We start from the raw sequence: 24,616 nt of genomic DNA, 5'->3' as shown, positions 1-24,616 counted from the left end.
AATGTCAAAATCTGTTGCAATACTGTACAAAGCCCAAGATTTCTTAAATCAGGAATCTTTGCATACATTATACTGTTCACTTGTAGTCCCATACAATGACTTACTGTGTAGAGGTATGGGGAAATACATACAAAACAAATACAAATGCAATTTTTCTACTCCAAAAGAAAGTTATACGAATTGTAAATAAGACAAGTTATTACGAGCCAACCAATCCACTATTTATTCAACTATACACTTTAAAATTCATAGATTTCGTAGATTTTAAAATAATACAAGTTATGTATAAAGTAAAAAATGGGCAGTTACCACAAAGTATCCAAAGATTGTTTAAAATGAGAGAAAGTCAACGTGATTTGAGAGGAACATGTATATCTCAAAAACAAAGGATAGGAACAAATGTAGGGGTGAAATCTATGGAACAGTTGTGAGAATTTAAAAACATGCACCACCCTATGTTTTTTGTTCTAATTTTGTCCTATGAAGTCATCATTATGAAATCATCATTGTAAATGTTATGTTTGTACTGACTGAAATAAATTAATTGCATTTCATTTCTCTATTACATGCCCTGTCTTTAACTTTTATGTTAGCTTTGACTTCTCTTGTTAGTCATAGTTGTGTCATCTTTCCTTTAGAATACTTCTTCCTGTTTGGAATGTATACATAATGTGCCTTCTGACTTGCGTCCTGAAATTCCAGGTGTTTTTGCTCTGTTGTCATCCCTCCCAATGTTCTTTTCCAATCAATTCTGCCAACTCCTAAGAAATGGGAGCAAGAGTAGGCCATCTGGCCCATCAAGCCTGTTCTGCCATTGAATAAGATCATGGCTGATCTGACCATGGACTCATCTCCACCAACCTGCCTTTACCCTATTACCCTTAATTCCCCTACTATACAAAAATCTATCCAACTTTGCCTTAAGTATATCTACTGAGGCAGCCTCCACTGCTTCATTGAGCAGAGAATTCCACGGATTCACCACTCTCCGGGAAAAGTAGTTCCTCCTCATCTCTATCCTAAATCTACTCCCCCAAATTTTGAGGCTATGTCCCCTAGTTCTAATCTCATCTACAAGCACAAACAACTTTTCTGCCTCTATTTATCTATCCCTTTCATAATTTTATGTTTCTATAAGATTCCTCTCATCCTTCTGAAATCCAGTGGGTACAGTTCCAGCTGTCTTGCTCTCTCCTCATAGTCTAACACCCTCATCTCTGGAATCAATCTGGTGAACCTCCTCTGCACCACCTCCAAAGGCAGTATATTCTTCTTCAAGTAAGAAAACCAGAGCTGCACTCAGTAGTCCAGGTGCAGCCTCACCAGTACCCTGTACATTTGCAGCATGACCTCCCAGCTCTTAAATTCAATCCCTCTAGCATTGAAGGCCAACATTCCATTTGCCTTCTTGACAGCCTGTTGCACCTGCAAACCAACCTTTTGTGGTTCATGCAAAAGCACTCCCAAGTCCCTCTGCACAGCAGCTTGCTGCAATTATTTACTATTTAAATAATATTCTGCTCTTCTATTTTTCCTTCCAATGTGGATGACCTCGCATTTATCAACATTACCTCACTTAACCTATCTATATCTTTCTGCAGACTATCCATATCTTCTGCACAATTTGCTTTTCCACTCAATTTAGTACCATCAACAAACATAGATACACTACACTCGGCCCCCTGATGAGTCCAATCTACCTGCATATTGAAATCCCCCATTACTATCCTAACATTGTTACATGCCTTTTCTAACTCTATTTTTATTTGTATCCCACATCTTGGTTACTATTTGGAGGCCTATATGTAACTCCCATCAAAGTCTTTTTACCCTTGCAGTTGCTTAATTCTACCCATAAAGATGCTACATCTTCTGACCCTATGTTACCTCTTCCTGAGGATTTGATTTCTATTTTAACCGACAGAGTCTCCCCAACCCCTCTGCCTACCTGCCTGTCCTTTCGATACAATGTGTATTGTTGGATGTTAAGTTCCCAACTCTGATCTTCTTTCAACCACAACTCAGTAATGTCCACAATGTTATACCTGCTAATCTCGAACTGCACTGCACAATTTTTTACCTTATTCTGTACACTGTGTGCTTTCAAGTATAACATCTCCAGACCCGTATTCATCAACCTTTTTGATTTTAGCCCCTGGTATTTATCCCACTGATTGCAATTTTGCCCTATCGTCTGCCTATCCTTCCTCACAGTGTCACTACACACTACATCAACTTGTATATTAACTGCCCCAATCTCAGCCTATCATTCCAGTTCCTCTGCTAAATTAATTTAAACTTTTCCCTACCTCTCTAGTAAACCTGTCTACAAGACATTAGTCCCTATTGGGTTCAGATGTAACCTATCCTTTTTGAACAGATCATGCATTCCCCAGAAGGGAACCCAATAATCCAGAAAGCTGAACCACTGGCACCTGGACCAAATCCACATTCATCTGCCAAATCACCCTATTCTTACCCTCACTGGCATGCAGTACAGGCAGCAATCCAGAGATTAATATCCTGGAGATCCTGCTTTTCAGTTCTCTACCTAACTCCCAATATTCTATCTTCAGGACCTCCCTCCATTTCCTACGTAGGTCATTGGTACAAATATGTACCTTGACTTGTGGCTGCTCATCCTCCCCCTTTTTTAATGCTGCGGAGGTGATCCGAAACATCCCTTACCTTGGCACCTGGGAGGCAAAATACCTGGGTGTCTTTTTTATTTTAAGTATGAGAGGTATAGATAGGCTAAATGCAAGCAGGCTTTTCCCTCTGAGGGTGGGTGGCACTACAAGCAGAGGTCATATTAAGGGTGAAAGGTGAGACGTTTTAGGGGAAGATGAAGTGAATCTTCTTCACTCAGAGGGTTGTGAGTGTGTAGAATGAGCTGCCAGCATAAGTAGTGAATGCAAGCTTGACTTCAGCGTTTAAGAGAAGTTTGGATAGGTACATGGATAGTAGGGAGATGGAGGGCTATGCTCCCTGTACAGGTCGATGGGAGTAAGCAGTTTAGAAGGTTTTGGCATGGACTGGATGAGCCCAATAGTCTGTTTCTGTGCTCTACTTCTCTATGACTCTAATAAACAACCAGACAGTCTATCTTATGATGTTAGTCTGGACAGGAACCAGAACTCTTTCACTCTTAGTTGAAAGGTTTTGAAGTGTCAATGAGACTTTTAGCCTCATTTATATTTCAATAATATGCTGCTATTTCATTATTCTTGTGAAACGAACACCAAGATTTTGTGCTCAGAAAACCAGGGAAAGCATTGAATCATCTGATTCAAAAGCATATTACTGAGTCAAGTCGATGGTTATCTCTGATTTAAATTGTGGCTCTTAATTTCTTTGTGAAGCCTTTTGCTTTTTATGATATATTTGTTTTTGGTATATCTGCAATTAATATTAGAGGTATTATTACTTCTGATTTTGTAGGATGGATACTGTTGAACAAGGCTGATCTTAGTGGGAACTGCATGTCTGTCTACAGCTGGCTAGACTTTTAAAGCACGTTGAATCAGGCTGTGAAAACTACCACTGGGCAGGCCTCTAATTTAAATCTCAGGTCTATTTTCAGTGTTATTTTGGGACTAGTACATGCAGCTCACCAGACTGAATCCCGTATTTATTTTGTGCTTCCAGGTTGATTTATCCCATCCATCCATCCTTCAGGATTTTGGCCTTGGCTGAGCCTCCAGCTGTGGGCAGTAGTACCCAACAGTGGTTGGGGTCAGAGCTTCTGACCATGTTCTTGTTCCACAATGTAAAGCCACTCTCCATGAAAGAGGAGTTTGACGTCATTACTAAAATGGTGAGGAATGCTTGGATTCAGACCCTAGATGTTCTTTTAATTCAAGTATCTGATGTCCATTGATATTCATTTGTGTTTTTTGACATGGAAATAGAGCAAAGGATTTCATTGCACCCTGTTGTGTTTGACAATAATCTTATCTGTATTCTAATAAGTGAACTTTATTTTTGATTTAGTTAATGATTTACATTGTGTTTTGAATATTTCAATTTTAAATACTGAGCAGTTTTGAGTATTTTTAATTGTCAAGTACTTTCAATAAACTTCAATCCCAGTGATAGTTCTTACATGTATGTAAGTGTAGGCATAGATCACACTTGCCACCAAGGCAGTCTAGGGGACAGAGTATGTAATTTACAGTTAGACTGCACCACTGACCCTCTCCAAGGTTCCCAAATGAACATTATTCCCATAGAATGCAGTTGGAAAGTATTCTTTCAACTTCTGCAGGGACTTGCAATTTGGATTTTCCCTCATTATCATTAGATTTTGCAAAAGGGAAATGGTGTTTGAGAAACTAACTAGGGGTTTTTGAGGCTTTAAAAAAGCACAATATAGATGAAATATATTTGGATTATCTGAAGGCATCAATGAGGTAGCATAGAATGTTGTTGCAAGATGAAGCTCAAGAGTTTGAGAATAATATAAGAAGTAACTGGAGGCTGTTTCCATTGAGAGTAGGGGAGATTCAAACTAGAGGACATGATTTGAGAGTTAGGGGGCAGAAGTTTAAGGGAAACACGAGGGGGTATTTCTTTACTCAAAGTGTGATAGCTGTGTGGAATGAGCTTCCTGTAGAAGTAGTAGAGGCCAGTTCAGTTGTGTCATTTAAGGTAAAATTGGATAGGTATATGGACAGGAAAGGAGTGGAGGGTTATGGGCTGAGTGCGGGTAGGTGGGACTAGGTGAGATTAAGAGTTCGGCACGGACTAGGAGGGCCAAGATGGCCTGTTTCTGTGCTGTGATTGTTATATGGTTATATGGAAACATCTGTGGAGGGAAATGGACAGTCAATATTTCAGGTCAAAAACTTTATCGGAGAATAATATTTAAGCCTGGGTTGAGAACGGACTGAAAACAGAACAATTGAGTGATTTTGAAATTAGGAAGTATAGTTATTGGAGTTTAACAAGGATCATTGCTTGAACCTTAGCTATGTAAAATCTTTATCACTGATTTGGACTGAGGTCTGATTGTAGTGATGAAGGAGAGAAAACATAGGGATATATTACAGCTAGTGCTTGATCAGGTAGGGTGCAGATGTATGGACAACTGAAATTATTCACTTGGGTAGGACGAATAATAATGTTGTAGAAATAAATGTTTGGCATTCTGAGACACTTCTTGTAAAGCAATAGATAAATAATACTATGCCAGCACAGGAAACACAAAGCAGACTGGGATCATTTGGGAGCGGTGACAATATAGATAGTCTGAGGTATGGACAAACAACAGTCATATTTCAAATCCCAACCTCAATAATTATTAACTCATTAGCTAAATTGGTTCCAGGGATTATTATTAATGAAATAATCTTGAATTTGAATGAAATTTTAGCCTCCAAAATAGGGAGATATTCTGTAAAGTGACTGGAATGACATTAAAAGTTCTGTTTTACTAACATCTTTTTGGGAAGGTGATCTGTCACTTGTACCAGGTCTGGTCTACGTATGATTCTACATATAAATAATTAACTTTATGCACTAACCTAACAAGCCATTCAGTTGTCTGAACAATTCCTCCCCAGTGAGTTTTTCCACAGTTTGTTTGTTGCTCCAGATTCCAGCATCTGCAGTCTTGTGTCTCTTTTGATTTGAATGCACTTCTGTTGTTTGGGTTTTAGATGAAGCAATTTGGGAGATTGAGGGATGTGTGCTGACAGGTAGTACCCAGAACTAAGGGACGTAGTCACGGGTAAAATGGAGGCTAAGATTCTTCATTCAGAGGTTTGAAGCTTTAGAATTCTCTGTACAAGAGCTCAATGAGTATATTCAAAATAAAACTGACTGACAGATTTCATTTGTAGATGGGAAACCAAAGATTTAAGAGAGTGGAAAATCAATTTGATGTAGAAGCTCATCAATGATCTTGCTCTTGTATAACTTGCACCTGTCTCATATTTCTTAATTTGAAATTATTTACCCTTAATGTGGATAATGTGGATACCCTTTTGTGGATAATGAAGTAGGTTTTCAAAGCTTGCAGAGAAATTTAGGCCAGTTAGAAGAGTGGGCTGAAAGATGGTAGATGGAGTTTAATGCTGGTAAGTATGAGGTGCTACATTCATTTTGGTAGGAATAATCCAAATAGGACATACATGGTAAATGGTAGGGCATTGAAGAATGCAGTAGAACAGAGTGATATGTTGCATAGTTCCCTGAAGGTGGAATCTCATGTGGATAGGGTGGTAGCTGTGTGGAACGAGCTTCCAGTAGAAGTGGTAGAGGCAGGTTCGGTATTGTCATTTAAAGTAAAATTGGATAGGTATATGGACAGGAAAGGAATGGAGGGTTATGGGCTGAGTGCGGGTCAGTGGGACTAGGTGAGAGTAGGCGTTAGGCACGGACTAGAAGGGCCGAGATGGCCTGTTTCCGTGCTGTAATTGTTATATGGTTGTATGGTTAATGCCTTCACTCTTGATTTACTAGAAACAATTTCATTTTCTTAATTTATATTGCTAAATAATTGTTCTTGGCAGGCTAGATTCTGCTTTGCAAAGCTAATATTTCAAATTTGATTTTGCCAGCTTACTATTTCAATACATCAAAACCTGACACATGGGAATAGAAATTCCCAGAACATGAATAGAATATTGAAAGTCAGTAGAAAGTTTGATCTACGCAGTCATGATATATCAATGGTCTCTCAGCTAAAGAAAAATACCATTACAAAAAAATCCAAAACTACTCCAAAGAGTCTACCGTGGGCAGCCTCATTGCACTTAAGCTGTACTCCCTGTCAGCCCTAAGTTCCCACACACATCAGGAATTGTCCTCTCCTTAGAACTGTACAGTATCTTGTATATGTGTGGTTTTCAGTGTTGATGTGTAATTTGTTGTCATGCTTCATTATATATCTGTGACTTTGGAGGATAAATCAAGAAATGTAACCAAATAAAGTGCAATTATACCTTGTATTTCACGTCTATATGTCACTGGCAATAAAAATGGTTTTGAAGCCACTGTGGCCTCATATTATAGATAAACAAATTTATGGAATTGTCCGATGGGGCTCTGTTTACCATTGTTAATTTGAGCATCTTTGAGCGTCATAGTTTATTGGTAAGACTTTTCAGAACACTCTCCAGCTTGCCATCACCTGCTTTAAAAAAGTACCTTGATCTCTCATTGTATTATAAATGAGAAAAGAAGATCACGTTAATCTTCAAGATTAAAAAAATACTGGAGATTGTTGAAGCAAGGTATACAGGTGTAATTCGATTCATACTTTCAGGTCTGTGTTCTATTTGGTATTTAGATAAAGATTAGGCTGCAAGATATTGGATTTTCTGTAATACACGTTGAGGAGTAGGGTGAGCTGAAGCTGAGCTGCCACTATGGCACTAAGAAAACATAATGAATTTAAATGGCAATGCTTGTTATAAATTCAGACAAGGTAACCTGTTTTCAAAATATTGATGGAAGGATTAATGTTTCCCTGTTGTATTGGAAAATAGTACACATTGTATTATGTTCTTGCAGATTCCACGTGTTCAGAAAGATGCCGTCTCACAGTTGTTGCAATTTACACACAGACTTCGGCAGAGCAGTGATCCAACAGTAAGTTAAATATATCACACAGCCGAGAAGTTGTCTGTGCAAAGAACCAAGCAAGCTAATGGTAGAGTCTGTTATACAGCATGGAAACCACTCATTTGACCCCAATTGATACATGCCAACCAATATTCCCATTTGCCCATGTTTGACCACTATTCCTGTAAACCTCTTCTACCATGTACCTGTCCAGATATCTTTTAAAGGATGTTTAACTACTTCCTCTGGCAGCACAATCCATATACAGACCACAATTGGGATAAAAAAAGTTGCTATTAAATCTCTTCCCTGCCACTTTAAACTAATGCCATAAACTATATGCTGCTGTCTTCTACTTTTATGCTGTCTTTGACTTCCCTTGACAGCCACGCTTGCCTCGTCCTTTAGAATACTTTTTCTTCTTTGGGATGAATCTATCTTGCACTTTTCAAATTGCTCCCAGAAACTCTAGCCATCGCTGTTCTGCTGTCATCCCAGCTAGTGTTCCCTTCCAATCAACTTTTGCTACTTCCTCTCTCTTGCCTCTGTGGTTCCCTTTACTCCACTGTAATACTGCTACATGACTTTTGCTTCTCCCTCTCAATCTGCATATTATAGCATATTATGATCACTTTTTCCCAAAGGTACCTTTACCTTAAGCTCTTTAATCAAATCTGGTGCATTATACAACACCCAATCCAGAATTGTCTTTTCCCTACTGGGCTCAACCACAAGTTACTCTTAAAAAATGCCTTGTAGTAATTTTACAAATTCCTTCTCTTGGGTCTGCATATTGAAATCACCATGACTATCTTAATATTGCCATTTATACATACCTTTTCTATCTCCCATTGTAATTTGTAGCCCACAACCTTGTTACAGTTTGGAGGATTGTGTTTACAGTGCCCATAAAAAAGTATTCACCTCTTTGGAAATTTTCATGTTGTATTGTTTTACAACATTGAATTACAGTGGATTCAACTTGGCATTTTATGCTACTGATAACAGAAAAAGGTTCTTTCGTGTCAAAGTGAAAACAGTTACAAATATAAAACACAAAATAATTGACTGCGTAATTATTTACCCCCTATAAGTCGGTATTTAGTTGACGCACCTTTTGCAGCAATTACAGCCTTGGGACTGTGTGGATAGGGCTCTATCAGCTTTGCACATCTGGACAATGCAATTTTTCGTCTTTCGTCTTTACAAAACTACTCAAGCTGTGTCAGAACTGGTGGTCTGGACTCTGACTTGGCCACTCCAGGACATTAACTTTTTTGTTTTTAAGCCATACCTGTGTAGCTTTAGCTTTATGCTTGGGGTCATTGTCTTACTGGAAAACAAATTTTCACCCAAATCGCAGTTCTCTTGCAGACTGCATCAGATTTTCCTCCAGGAGTTCCCTGCAATTTGCTGCATTCATTTTACCCTCTACCTCCACACGCCTTCCAGGGCCTGATGCAGTGAAGCATCCCCACAGCAAGATGCAGCCGCCACCATTCTTTACAGGAGGGTTGGTGTGTTTTTGATGATGTGCAGTGTTTGGCTCACCCTTTTCAATTTTGCCCTCACGTTACTGCAAGTTACTGCAACTTTTTGTCTCTTTCTTTGTTCTGGACACTTTAATAATATCTCTTGAATTCTCCTTTCATTTTTTACTTTATCCTCACTTTTCCAAATTGTTGAACTGTTGAACCTACTATTTTGCTTAAAGACAAATTTCAACTCATCCCACTGACTGAAATTTTGTCTTATTATCTGCCTTTCCTTCCTCACAGTTTCACTACACACTGCATTTACTTGTATACCAACTGCCCCATCCTCTGCCATATTACTCCAGTTCCCATCCTGTTGCCAAACCTGCCCGCACAGATTTTGGTCTCCCTTGACCTATTCTCTTTGTACAGGTCATAGCTTTTCCAGAAGAAATCTCAAGGATCCAGAGATCTGAAACCCTGCCCCCTGCATCAGTTTCTCAGCCATATGTTCATCTACCAATTTATTCAATTCTTACCCTCAGTGGTGCCTGTTACGGGCAACAACTCAGAGATGACCACCCTTGATTACTCCCCCTGCCAGTTTAGTGTGGTACAAACTGGGGGAAATTGATGGGAGTGTGGGGAGAATACAAAAATGTTATTAAATGGTTTGCATTGACTCAGTAGGCCAAAGGGCCTGTTTATATGCTGTATCTCTCTATGAATCTGTTGCAATTCTGTTATTGTTTGGAGTACTTTCTTACTGTTCATTCAGATTTTCTGTTGATAACCTGAGCAGGAAAAATTGTTAATGCTTGCCATTATTTTGCAGTGCAGTACTTCAAGTAACCTTCTTTAAATATATTTCTTGGGGATGTCACTTGATTAATATTGTTTTTATCTTAAAATATGTTATGGATTACTATGACCTTATTAAGCAAATTAAGCTGTATTTAGTATTTTCAATTAAATTCTGTGCACAATAATCTTTAATATTTTCATATTTCCATATGGCATAGTGGGGGCCATCCAACTTACAGAACAATCATATTCTCCCACTAATATTGTTTATTTCCTGTAATTTTTTTCTGCACATTGCTGTCAGTTCTGCCACTCATACTACAACAGGGCAGTTTACAGTAATTAATTAATCGATCAATGTTGGGATGTAGATGAAAGGAAACCAGAGCACCTGGAGGAAACCCACATGGCCACAGAGAGAGCTTGTAAACTCCACAAAGGCACCACTGATGTCGCTGGAGCAGTAAAGCTACAGCACTGTGCTGCTTCCCATTATGATTGCCAGCTGTGATTGAATAGGTTGCTAGACAATGACATGACATTCAACCAAAAACCATCGAAGTCCCACATCTGCTGTTGTCCTTCCTCCAGGCCTGCTTTCCAAAAGAAAAATAAATAAGCAAGGATGTTTGTTGAATATTAAAACTCATAGTGAAATACACTTCTTATCACTCATTAACATTTCTATAAATAGCAAAATAAAACATTTGCTGTTTACAGCACAGCTGCTATTATTGTATATTTTTGTTTGTCCTTTCAGGCAAAATCTTTGGCTTCATCACTTTCCTTGCGGCAATTACTCCGCATCTGCAACCGGATTTCGCGTTATCCAGAGGAAAGCCTATATCATGCTGTAAACAAGGCCTGTCTCTCCAGGTAGCTGAGCAAATGGTCCTCTGTGCTATTTATTGTTTAACCATTTGAAAGGTCATTACCTCACATTTCTCAAGCTGCCCCTTTCTTAAGGTCAAGAAAGAAATTGCAGGCAGATAGTTGTTTTCAGTGCCAGGAGTCAGGGGAACACAGGGAGAAATGCTGAGTGGTAGATAGGGTGCTGTGCACAGAAAATAAAGACTTTGCTTATGCTTCTTGGGGGCCATAAGAGCAATGGATTCTATCCTGGTTGTTTGTGCTAGGATGCTCAATATATTTCATATGATATTCCTGAGGTACTAGCAGGATTGTATTAGCTTATATCTTATTAATTCTGGAAGTAACATAAAAATAAATTAGGTATAAATGTTTTTTCTAGTTATTGGTTGTCTAAAAAAACTTATTTAATACCATATGAGTTCTTCAGCATTGGATCCTCTTCTCCCCCAGTCCCCATCACTCATAATCCACCACCCTCCAACATTCCCCCCGCCTCCCAGTAACAAGGGAGAAAAACATAAAGATCTCACTCATTGATAAAATCCACAGGTCCTCCAGATGAGGATATGAAACTTTGAATTTGCATTGAAGTTTTGTGATCCATAAATCATTTGGTGGCATTCCTCCAAATCAGGAGTGGGGACTCAAGCCCCCGCTCCAGAGTTTTTAGCAGAAACAACAACAATGCTGCAATGCTGCATTGTTTAAAATGCCATCATTCAGTTGAAATGTTAAATCAGGCATAGATGAAAGATTCCATCGTGCTCTTTTGAAAATGCCTGATTTGCTGAGCATGTCTACAGTCCTGCAATAAACAATACATAACACAGTCAAAGAAGCATAGTCACCCTCATGTATCCTTTGAATTGATCTTGGCCTATCAAACATATTCCCTGTGTTAGTCATCCCTCCCTTCACATACACTGCAACCTTAAATTAACTTCCTTATCCCTTTTCCTCTTCTGATGCAGGGTCTCTGACCGAAAACATTATCTCTGTTTTCCTCTCCACGTAGATGCTGCCTGACCTGAGTAGTTTTTCATTCAAATTTCTAGCATCTGCAGTTGTCATTGGCTTTCAGTTATACCATTGGTCCTCAATCAATCAATTAAGTAGGAATTATTTTTACAATGTTATTCATGGAACACTTATTCTATGTATTGATTATTACAGTTCCATTCTAAGAATATTTACTTACCTTAAACTGGAATGTGGGATACAAATACAGGACTCAAATGAGAGTTTCTGAAATGTCAAAGATGTATTGCAGGCATGAATAAATAAAGTATTAGAGAAACAGGCCATTGGGCCCATCATGTTTGCACTGAAATTCCAGTAATGGGTCTGTTGCTTTCTGTGTATTGGCAATTCATGCACTTGTCTATATACTTCTTAAATGTTGGATTTCTGACTCCACCACCTCCTTAGGCAGAGTGTTCCAGATTTCAGCCACATATTGGATGAAATGTTCTTCCGCAGATCCCCTCCAAATCTCTTACCCTTACTCTAAAATTACATCCATTGCTTCTTGTTATCAGTGAAAATCTGATAGCAATGTATGCAAACAGAAATTCGGACAGGAGTTCTGAAGCTTAAGTAATAGGTTAAAGGGAGACTGGTGAGTGGAGAGACAGTTGCTGATTCGTGGCTGCTGGTAAGATGGTGGCCTAAGACACAGCCAGCTGTGAAGGGAACTGAGGTGCACAGAGAGTTGTAATACTTGAGGCAGAACAACAGAAATGTAGGTGTTTTAATAACAAAACATTATCAGACCAGTAGCAGTATAGATTAGTGAGGAGAGGGGAGATGGTGAAAGAGATTTGCTGGGAATTGCATTATAAACTAGTTGCATTACATCTAATGAGCTGAGTCCTCTGGAATTTGGAAGGCCAAAGGGGAGCATTACACCTTGTGGATGGTCAAGAAGATTCACTTTAAGGTGATAAAGTGTTTGAAAAGATAATTCAGATGATTTTCTCACTAATGCAAAATATTTGAAAACCTGGTGGTATACTTAAAAATTAATGAATTAGAAATTTGAGCTTTCTTATACAGTATGAGGGACTGGAATTAATTGGATGGCTCACATGGGCTTTGATATTATATCATGTTATATTTGTGTTACTCTATATCCGGAATCTATGTTTAGATGAAAGTTAGAGTCAATTTTGTAAATGCACACAATCATTCAAAAAACTTTGCTTTCCCTGCCAGCCAAGCACCCCAATCAATCGCATGGGAAGTAACATGCAGCCTATTATTTCTGGTTTCAGTAAAACTCTGATAATGCACTATCTGACAACTGGCTCACCAGGTGATGTTTCCTATGCTCTCTTTAAACTTATCGGGATCCTGATTTCCACCTGGTTCTCTGAAAGATATATTAGATTACTATGTATCATCTTTTTAAAGCGTATTAGGGTACATTCATTAGCCCAGAAAATGAGCATACCTTTACTGAATCTCACCAATCTTTCTGAATACACCATAGAAAGCATCCTATTCAGATGCACCACTGCTTGGTATGGCAGCTGCTCTGCCCAAGTCTGTAAAAAATTGTAGAGTTCTAGACATAGCTCAGTTCATCACAAAATCCAGCAGCTTGTATGAACTGACATCTTGTATGATGATGAACCTTTGACCTATTGCCTTCAAGCATCATGTAGTTATCAGTTGATCTACACATGAACTTGTTTCTCCAGGTTTTTGCCAAACCTTGCCCGATCAGCCTTGCAGAAGAATCTGAAGGATTCTGGGATTGAGGCAAATTCAGATGTTGAGCAGGAAAGAACAGATATCAAATGTAAGTTCAAGTTTGCTACCTGTGAATGGTCCTGTCTGTGGTTTGTTATTGCGAAGTTAAAACTGTGGTTTATCTGATATTGCAGGTGAAATAAAGTCTGGGATTCTAACAATTGGGAAAGTCTCTGTTCCATTGCACAATCCAGATGAAAAGATGAAAGTACCAGATACTCTTTTTTATGAAAACACCCAGGTAATCTTGACTTCCATTAATCCAGTTGACATTTTGAAGGAGAATAAAGACTTAAAATTTACACAGTCAGGCTGCCAAGGTTTAGCATTTCATTCTGCCTCCTGAGCTGCTGCACTCTGTCATTACAGCAGTGGTGTGACAGCCTGGATTTTGTTCCCAAGCATCAGACTGGCATTTAGACCCATGAACCGACAGCCTTCTGTTTTAGAGATGAAATTGCCTATCCGTAAGCACTACTGATGATTTATAACAAAGTGTGCACAAGTTAAAGGATATTTATGATTATTGAAGCTGTTTGTGAAAGAGAAAAGCTTCTTGTTACTTGGGCTGGATGGATAATTGAGGTCAAGGGGAACAAAGACACATAGAAACAAGAGAAAATATGAAGAAAAACAGGTGCCATTTCTCAGGTGAGGGGGACATAGCAAGGAAACCTAAGCCCTAAAAAATTGGCATCCGGCAGGATGGAGGTGATCCCTGCTGCAAATTGTGAGGATGCAAAGCTGGTTAAGAGGAAGTGGAAAAGCCTGATTCACTCACTATTATTTAGGATAGCATGGTGTTACAGCTCCAGCAACCTGGATCGATCTTGACCTCAGCTTTGTCTACATTCAGAAGGTGCCTAATAAAGTGGCCACTGAGTGTGTACATGTGGTCTTCTGCTCCTATAACCTATTCACTTCAAGGATCAATGTAAATTCTGCAATGGCTTTTGTAACACAAGGGGATTTGAGTTACTGTGGCCCTTCTATCAGCTTGAACCAGTCTGGCCATTCTTCATTGACCTCTCTCATAAACAAGGCATTTTAGCCCACAGAATTACCATTCATTGGATTTTTTTTATTTTGTGCACCATCCTCTTAAAACTGTTATGCATAACAAAGCAGTTTCTGAGATATTCAAACCACTCCGTCTGGCACCAACAGACATTCCTCGGTCAAAGTCACTTAGATCACATTTCTTCCCCATTCTGATGTTCAGTCTGAATAACAAATGAACCTCTTGACCATGTCTGCATGCTTTGATGCATTGAGTTGCTGCCACTTGATTGACTGATTAGATATTTGCATTAATGAGTAGATGTACAGTAAAGTGGTTTCCTCCCATTTCCCAAAGGGGTGCATGTTGGTAAGTTAATTGGCCTTTGTAAATTTCTCCCAGTGTGTATGTGAGTGTAATCTGGGAGGATTGTGGGAATGTGGGAAATATTAACATAGGATTAGTGTAAATAAGAGCATAAGAAATGGGAGCTGGAGTAGGTCAACTGGGCTATCAAGCCTTCTCTGCTAATCATTGATATCATGGCTGATTTAGCCATGGACTCTGCTCTGTCTTCATCCTCTTCATCCTTTCATTGCTGCAGTCTAAGGTTCCCACCTGCTTCAAAAGGGTATCAGTCATGTTGGTGCCCAAGGAGAGCAGGGTGAGCTGCCAGGTAGTACTCGCATCTACTGCAATGAGGTGCTTTGAGAGGTTGGGCATGACTAGAATTAACTCCTGATGCAATTTGTCTACTTCTGCAACAGTTGTAATCTCATTGGCTCTCCGCTGAGCTCTGGAGTGCCTAGACAACAGCAAAACATATGTCACAGGTTGCTGTATATCTATTACAGCCTGGCATTCAATGTCATAACCTCCTCATCATTAGTAAAGCTTCAAAACCTAAGTCTTCGTACCTTCCACAGCAAATGCATTCTCAACTTCCTTATTAGGAGACCACAGGATAGGTAATAACATCCCCTCCTCACTGACAATCACCCAACTAAAATCTATAAATTTGTCAGTGACACCACAGCTGTTGGCAGAATTTCAGATGGCGAGCAGGAGGCTTATAGGAATGAGATAGATAGGCTGTTTGAGTGGTATCACAACACCAACCTTGTACTCAACATTACCAAGACCTAGTAACTGATAGTGTACTTCAGGAAGGGGACGTCAGGAGAACACATACAATTCTTCACTGAGGTGTCAGCGGTGGAAAGAGTGAACAGCTTCAAATTCCTGGGTGCCAATATCTCAGAGGACCTGTCATGAGCTCAACATATTACAGTCCTGAAGAAGGCACACCAGTGGCTCTGCTTCAATTAGAATTTGTGGTGATTTGGTATGTCTTGTAAATTTCTGTGGATGTATGGTAGAGAGTATTCTGACTGGTTGTATCTCCACCTGGTATTGAGGCTCCAATGTGCAGTATCGAAACAGGAAGTAGATTCAGCCAACTCCATCAAGGGCACAACTTCCCCAGGTTGAAGACATCTTCAAAATGGGCTGCCTCAAGAAGGTGGCATCCATGATTAAGGACCCTCAGTATCCGGATATCTTCTTGTTACTACTGCTGGGTACGAGGTACAGGAGTTTGAAGACCCACGTTCATTACTTAATGAACATCGTGGTCTCTTCTGCCACCAGATTTCTGAATACTCCATGAATCCATGAACATTAGCTCTTTATTCCTAAGCACAAGAGAATCTACAAATGCTAGAAATCTAGAGTAACACATACAAAATGCTGCAGGAATTCAGCCGGTCAAGCAGCATCTATGGAGGGGAATAAACTGTCATCGTTTCTCTCCCCCACCCTTTTATTTTCAATTGCCCTCTCTGGCTTCTCTTTTATTGCTTCTCTTCTCACCTGTCTATCACCTTCGTCTGGTGCCCCTCCTCCTTCCCTTTCTCTCATGGTCCATGGTCCTCTTCTATTCGATTCCTTCTAATTCAGCACTTTATCTTTCCAACCTATCACCTCCCAACTTCTTACTTCATTTCCCCTCGCCCACCCACCTATCTTCCCTTCACCTGGCTTCACTGATCACTTTCCAGCTTGTACTCTTCCCCAACACCCCATCTTCTTACTCTGACTTCTTCCCCCTCCCTTTTGGGTCCTGATGAAGGGCCTTGGCCCAAGGTGTCAACTGTTCATTGACTACAGAGAGTGCCTGCTTGATAGTCAGTGTGGACTAAGCTGGATGGCACCGGTGAACCACAGCGATGTTCTGCCGGCTATGGACAATATTTCTAAATATACCTCCTCTGAATTATGCTCACTGCAATCTGCAGCATGTTGTTTCTCTTTAAGCAGCATACTTTTAAATCAACATAATGAACTACAGATTTCACAACCTTCAGAAAGACTTGATGGACTTAACTCTCAAGCAAGCAGGTATGTCATCATGGCCAGAAGTGGCAGGGGGTGCAGCTCCAAGCCAGGCTGAAGCATAGAGGACTGAGACCCCCCCTCTTCTACCCAGTGTCTTGCTAGCAAATGAGCATTCACTAGAGAACAAAATTGAGAACTTGAGGGCAAGATTACTGTATTGAAGGGAAATGAGAGTTTTTTGTGTTGCATGTGTAATTGAGACATGGCTTACTGCCAGCATGCCAGATATTGCAATCAGACCTGAAGGCTTCTCAATTTCCAGGATGGACCAAACTACTGATTTGGAAAAGGTGAAAGATGGAGGTGGCACTCCAGTATAGTAGTTCTGTCAACCTTGTGTTCCCCTGACCTTGAAGGACTTAGCCATCAAATTCCAACCATTCTATTTACCTATGGAGTTCTCCACAGTTTACATACCACAAATGGCTTACTATAATCAAGTGCTTGGGATACTGCATGATGCCATCTCCATACAAGAAACAGTCCATCCCAACTCATTTTAAATCACAGTCAAGTACTTCAACCAGGCTTGTGAGGAGAAAACACAGTGCAATTACCATCAGCTTCTAACCTGTAGCAACACATTAGACCTCTGTTACATTAAGATAGGGAATGCCTACCATTCCATGCCCAGACTGTATTACGGTAAATCTGATCATTTGGCTGTCCTTCACCAACCTGCACACAGGCAGAAGCTAAAGAACAAAGCTCCAGAGATCACAAAAAGGTAGTCACTGGAGGCAGAAGAGCCGTTACGGGATGGCTTCGAGTCAGTGGACTGGGCCGTGTTCAAGGACTCATCTGTGGATCAGAATGAATACACTATAGTTGTCACCGACTTTATTAAAACAGTTCTAGACAAGTGTGTTCCCACAAAACCATTCAGAGTCTTCCCCAGTCAGAAGCCTTGGATGAACCAAGAGATCCACAATCAGCTGAGGGCCAAGTCTGGTGACCAAGGAAGTTACAAGGAGTCCAGGTACGATCTTGAGAAAGTCATCTCACAGGTGAAGAGGCAGTTTCAGACTAAACTTGAATCATCAGTTGTGGCAGGGTTTGAATACTATCACCTCAAGTAAAATCAAACAACATAAGAGACAACTGGGCTTTGCTTTCCGGTGAGCTCACTGCCTTTGATGCTAGCTTTGACTGTAAAAACAGGGAGGAACCATCAACAAACCCCATCATCAAAGGCCCCCTGGTAGCAGCAGAGATACCGAGGAGCAGATTGGGAGGGAGATTTTGGAAAGGTGCAAAAGAATCAGGGTTGTTACCATGGGTGACTTTAACTTCCCTAATATTGATTGGCACTTGATTAGCTCCAAGGGTTTAGATGGGGCAGAGTTTGTTAAGTGTGACCAGGATGGATTCCTGACAGGCCGACTAGGGGGAATGCCATACTAGATCTAGTATTAGGTAACGAACTGGGTCAGGTTACAGATCTGTCAGTGGGTGAGCATCTGGGGGACAGTGATCACCGCTCCCTGGCCTTTAGCATTATCATGGAAAAGGATAGAATCAGAGAGGACAGGAAAATTTTTAATTGGGGAAGGGCAAATTATGAGGCTATAAGGCTAGAACTTGCGGGTGTGAATTGGGATGATGTTTTTGCAGGGAAATGTTCTATGGACTTGTGGTCGATGTTTAAGGATCTCTTGCAGGATTTTAAGGATAAATTTGTCCCGGTGAGGAAGATAAAGAATGGTAGGGTAAAGAGTAAGGTGGAAAATCTAGTCAGGTGGAAGAAGGCAGCATACATGAGGTTTAGGAAGCAGGATCAGATGGGTCTATTAAGGAATATAGGGTAGCAAGAAAGGAGCTTAAGAAGGGGCTGAGAAGAGCAAGAAGTGGGCATGAGAAGGCCTTGGCGAGTAGGGTAAGGGAAAACCCCAAGGCATTCTTCAATTATGTGAAGACAAAAGGATGACAGGAGTAAAGGTAGGACTGATTAGAGATAAAAGTGGGAAGATGTGCCTGGAGACTGTGGAAGTGAGCGAGGTCCTCAATGAATACTTCTCTTCGGTATTCACCAATGAGAGGGAACTTGATGATGGTGAGGACAATATGAGTGAGGTTGATGTTCCGGAGCATGTTGATATTAAGGGAGAGGAGGTGTTGGAGTTGTTAAAACACATTAGGACGGTTAAGTCCCCAGGGCTTGACGGAATATTCCTTAGGCTGCTCCATAAGGTGAGGGAAGAGATTGCTGAGCCTCTGGCTAGGATCTTTATGTCCTCGTTGTCCACGGGAATGGTACTGGAGGATTGGAGGGAGGCGAGCGTTGTACCCTTGTTCAAAAAAGGTAGTAGGGATATTCCAGGTAATTATAGACCAGTGAGTCTTACGTCTGTGGTGGGAAAGCTGTTGGAAAAGATTCTTAGAGATAGGATCTTTGGGTATTTAGAGAATCATGGTCTGATCAGGGACAGTCAGCATGGCTTTGTGAAGGGCAGATCGTGTCTAACAAGCCTGATAGAGTTCTTTGAGGAGGTGACCAGGCACATAGATGAGGGTAGTGCAGTGGATGTGATCTACATGGATTTTAGTAAGGCATTTGACAAGGTTCCACACGGTAGGCTTATTCAGAAAGTCAGAAGGCATGGGATCCAGGGAAGGTTGGCCAAGTGGATTCAGAATTGGCTTGCCTGCAGAAGGCAGAGGGTCATGGTGGAGGGAATACATTCAGATTGGAGGGTTGTGACTAGTGGTGCCCCACATGGATCTGTTCTGGGACCTCTACTTTTTGTGATTTTTATTAACAACCTGGATGTGGGGGGGTAGATGAGTGGGTTGGCAAGTTTGCAGATGACACAAAGGTTGGTGGTGTTGTAGATAGTGTAGAGGATTGTCGAAGATTGCAGAGAGACATTGATAGGGTGCAGAAGTGGGCTGAGAAGTGGCAGATGGAGTTCAACCCGGAGAAGTGTGAGGTGGTACACTTTGAAAGGACAAACTCCAAGGCAGAGTACAAAGTAAATGGCAGGATACTTGAAAGTGTGGAGGAGCAGAGAGATATGGGGGTACATGTCCACAGAATCCTGAAAGTTGCATGACAGGTAGATAAGGTAGTTAAGAAAGCTTATGGAGTGTTAGCTCTCATAAGTCAAGGGATAGAGAGACGCGATGTAATGATGCAACTCTATAAAACTCCAGTTGGGCCACACTTGGAATACTGTCTAGATCTGGTTGCCTCACTTTAGGAAGGATGTGGAAGTATTGGAAAGGGTACAGAGGAGATTTACAAGGATGCTGCCTGGTTTAGAGAGTATGGATTATGATCAGAGATTAAGGGAGCTAGAGCTTTACTCTTTGGAGAGGAGGAGGAGGATGAGAGGAGACATGATAGAGGTGTACAAGATATTAAGAGGAATGGGGGGACGTCACGTGATGACGTAGGATCGAGACGCTGGAACCCAGCTCTCCCATAAAAAAATCAATAAATTAATGTTTAGGTGAAGAAAAGTTAGTCAATACTTTCTAAAAGTTACTTATAAACTACTTCGGATTGTTTCAAGTTATGCCTCACAAACAGAAGATGAAGAAAACTACTACCGTGAAGACAACGCAAGTTGGAACAGAATCAAGGCCCACTTCTGCCAAAGAACTGCGGGCTCAGGTACATTTCACCTCCGGTGATACAGAACAGGAAACTGCGGCAACATCGATCAATCCTAAAGAAAAAGACCAACGAGAACTGCGCAAACGTGAAGGAAGGAGCATGCACAAACGAGAGCAACCAGAACTACAAATCCCAGTTACAACTGAAACCGAAAGTGAAAGTGAATCTGAGGGAGAGTCAGATTCTCTGGAAAAATCAGACGAAGATGGAGGTAGAAGTTTTTCTGGAAATATAGAAAAGACTTTGATGCAAATAATTCGTAAATTAGGCGCATTAAAAGTAATCAAAAGAAAAATGACAAATATGGAGATTATGTTTGATAAAATGACAAAAAGACAGGAAAAAATGGAAAAAGAGAATTATAGATTTGGAAACTACAACGGAAGACATGGTTGAAAGAATGAATAAAATGGAAGATGATACTATTGCCTGGACATCAGAAAGAAAACAATTTATGGAAAAAATTGATAAGCTTGAAAATTTTAGTAGACGAAACAATATTAAAATTGTTGGACTTAAAGAAGATATAGAAGGAGAAGATCCAATAAATTTTTTTCAAAAATGGATCCCTGAAAAATTGGAAATGGAAGGAGAAACTCTAATTGAGATTGAAAGGGCTCATAGAACCTTAAGATCAAGACCTCAACCTGGTCAAAATCCGCGATCAATTTTGATAAAATGCTTAAGATACCAAGATAAAGAAAAGATCCTGAAGGTGGCTGCCCAATGTGCCAAAAAGAGAAATGGGCCATTGATGATAGCAGGGAAGGCAGTTCTTTTTTATCCTGATATAAGTTATAACCTTTTGAAGAGAAAGAAGGAATTTAACCTAGTGAAAAAAGTCTTATGAGAAAAGGGTTATAAATTTATAAAGTGTCACCCAGCAACACAGATAATTTTTTTGGAGGAGGGAAAAAGAAGATTTTTTACCGATTATCGAGAAGTGGAAGAGTTCGCACAAAAACTTCCATTTATTCACTAATTACACATAGAGATTAACAACCGTAATGGATTAAAGATGAAGACAGAGACAGTGAATGGAAGTGATGGACATTTAAGAATGATACAGGGGAGAAAAGCAAAATTTCAGAAATAATAATTGAGAATAGTATTTTTTTCTTCTTATATATATACATTTTTATGTTGCGGGGGGGCTGGGGAGCTTTGGATCGGTTACTGCGGGATTCACGTGTGTAATCATGGCGATTGCCATGACCCGTACAACAGAGGGGGGTAATGTTGTGTTCTTTTTTTTCACAACATTAGTAGAGGGGTATTTTGTTTTTTTCTTTATACTCTATTTTTCTTCTATCTTTCTGCCTGGATGATCGGTGGGGACACACATAGCAACATGGAGAATTTTAAAAAGATTTCCCAAGATACCACGAAAGTTGAAAGATTAGGTATTATTATAGATTGGAGTAACATAATTAAAAATAATGACTAATTTACTGAATTTTTAAAGTTTTAATGTTAATGGGCTTAATGGACCGGTAAAAAGAAAAAGAATTTTAACATACATTAAAAAAAATGAAAACAGATATAGCTTTTTTACAAGAAACACATTTAATAGACATAGAACATCAGAAATTAATAAGAGACTGGGTTGGAAATGTTATTGCAGCTTCATTTAATTCAAAGGCGAGAGGAGTTGCAATTTTGGTTAATAAAAATTTACCAATTAAAATACAAAACATATTAATTGATTTGGCAGGGAGATATGTAATTATACATTGTCAAATTTTTTCAGAACTATGGACTCTTATGAATATTTATGCACCAAATGAAAATGATGTAAAATTTATACAAGAGGTCTTTTTGAATTTGGCTAACGCACATGACAAAATATTAATAGGTGGAGCTTTTAACTTTTGTCTAGATCCAGTTTTAGATAGATCAACAAAGGCTGTCACAAAATCGAAAGTAGTAAAATTAACTCAACCATTGATGAAAAACTTAAATTTGATTGATATATGGAGAAGAATTAATCCAAAAGAAAGAGATTGTTCATTTTATTCAAATAGACATAAAACATATTCAAGGATAGATTTTTTCCTATTATCAACGAATATTCAAGATAGAGTGAAAAATGTGGAATATAAAGCGAGAATATTGTCAGATCATTCTCCTTTGATAATGACAATGATAATGACAGATAATCAATTTATAGATGGAGATTTAATTCAATATTACTAAAATGTCAAGATTTTTGTGATTTTATGAAAAAGCAGATTCAGTTCTTTTTAGATACAAATTCACATTCAATTGATGATAAATTTATATTGTGGGAAGCAACGAAGGCATATTTGAGAGGTCAGATAATGTTATACTTCTAAAATTAAGGAATATAATAGAAATAGATCAATTGGAAAAAGAGATTACAAAATTAGAAAAAGAATCTCAAAGAAATATGACAGAAGAAAAATGAAAACAACTTATTAATAAGAAGTTACAATATAATACACTCCAGACATATCGAACAGAAAAAGCAATTATGAGATCTAAACAGAGATATTATGAACTAGGTGAAAGATCACATAAGGTCCTTGCATTGCAGTTAAAAACAGACCAGACTTCTAAAACAATAAGTGCAATTCGAACAAGAGTAAATAAAATTACTTATAAACCTTTAGAAATTAATGAAACTTTTAAGAATTTTTATTCTGAGTTGTATAAATCAGAATCACAAAATGATAATGTCAAGATAGAAAGGTTTTTATCACAAATAACTCTTCCAAAATTAAATACAGAACAACAGAAGGGATTAGATATGCCTTTTACATTGAAAGAGGTCGAAGAAGCCCTAGGATCACTTCAAAGTAATAAATCCCCAGGAGAAGATGGTTTTCCGCTTGAATTTTATAAGAAGTTTAGAGATTTATTAATTCCTCCTTTTATGGAGTTAATACATCAAGCGGAAAGAACGCATAAACTTCCAGAATCTTTTTCGACAGCTATTTTAATAGTATTGCCAAAAAAAGATAGAGATCTTTTAAAGCCAGCATCATATAGACCTATTTCTTTATTAAACACTGATTATAAAATAATAGCAAAAATCTTATCTAACAAATTATCTAAATACTTACCAAAATTAGTACATATGGATCAAACAGGATTTATTAAAAATAGACAATTGGCAGATAATGTAACTCGGTTATTTAGTATAATTCATTTGGTGCAAAAGAGGGAGGAAATGAGTATGGCAGTTGCTTTGGATGCAGAAAAAGCATTTGATAGATTGGAATGGGATTTTTAATTTAAAGTATTGGAAAAATATGGATTAGGAGTATCTTTTATAAAATGGATTAAAACCTTAAATACTAATCCCAAAGCTAAAGTAGTGACAAATGGTCAAATTTCAACACCATTTCAGTTAACAAGGTCAACTAGGCAAGGCTGTCCATTATCACCAGCTTTATTCGTGTTGGCAATAGAACCATTAGCTGAATTAATTAGAATGGACCCAGATATTAAGGGTTTTAGAGTTAATCAGGAAGAATACAAGATTAACTTATTTGCTGATGATGTTCACTTTATTTAACAAACCCATTGCACTCGTTACGTAAATTATCCTATAGATTTGAAGAATATGGGAAAATATCAGGTTATAAAATAAATTGGGATAAAAGTGAAATTTTACCTCTTTTTTAAAATTTTTTTTTATTAGTATTTCAAAACATTTTACAAATTAAAAACCCCAAATCCCAATGAGGAACATTAAAACAGTGCAAAATTAAGCATACAATAACAATATGTTACAAAGGAAGAGAACTTAGCAAAAAAAAAGCACCTGAATTAAAGACAAGTAAGCTTAGTGTCCTCCCCAAGCCCCACAACACAAGAAAAAACAACAGCAACTCCAGACCAACCACAACACAATATAGAGAGTATAAGTCAGGACAGCCAAGCTCCCAGACTGTGGATACACTCAGCAACAGAGGATAATAATGCCTTCTACCAGAAAAAAAAGGAGCTGAAAGCAAGGGACCGAAGAGAAAAAAAAAACCCTAGTCAAGAGGAAGGTTATGAAAGTACTCGATAAAAGGTCCCCAGACCTTATGGAACTTTAGATCCGAATTGAGAACTGAATAATGAATTTTTTTGAGGTCCAAACAGGCCATGATG

At 39.0% G+C, this 24,616-nt stretch overlaps 1 protein-coding gene across 1 annotated transcript in view; it reads left to right on the top strand.

Moving 5' to 3' along the window:
• vwa8 (von Willebrand factor A domain containing 8) overlaps positions 1 to 24,616 on the top strand; it is a 476,539-nt gene that overhangs the window by 200,987 nt on the left and 250,936 nt on the right. Inside the window, exons 15-19 of the mRNA XM_059967797.1 lie at positions 3,649 to 3,817; positions 7,519 to 7,596; positions 10,609 to 10,724; positions 13,424 to 13,524; positions 13,610 to 13,716. Of these exons, the coding sequence (XP_059823780.1) occupies positions 3,649 to 3,817; positions 7,519 to 7,596; positions 10,609 to 10,724; positions 13,424 to 13,524; positions 13,610 to 13,716 (571 nt within the window). The remainder of the gene's footprint in view (positions 1 to 3,648; positions 3,818 to 7,518; positions 7,597 to 10,608; positions 10,725 to 13,423; positions 13,525 to 13,609; positions 13,717 to 24,616) is intronic.

Source organism: Hypanus sabinus, chromosome 4 (assembly GCF_030144855.1).
Source record: "Hypanus sabinus isolate sHypSab1 chromosome 4, sHypSab1.hap1, whole genome shotgun sequence".
In the NCBI taxonomy this organism is placed as follows: Eukaryota; Metazoa; Chordata; class Chondrichthyes; order Myliobatiformes; family Dasyatidae; genus Hypanus; species Hypanus sabinus.
This window is presented reverse-complemented; position numbering and strand designations above follow the sequence as displayed.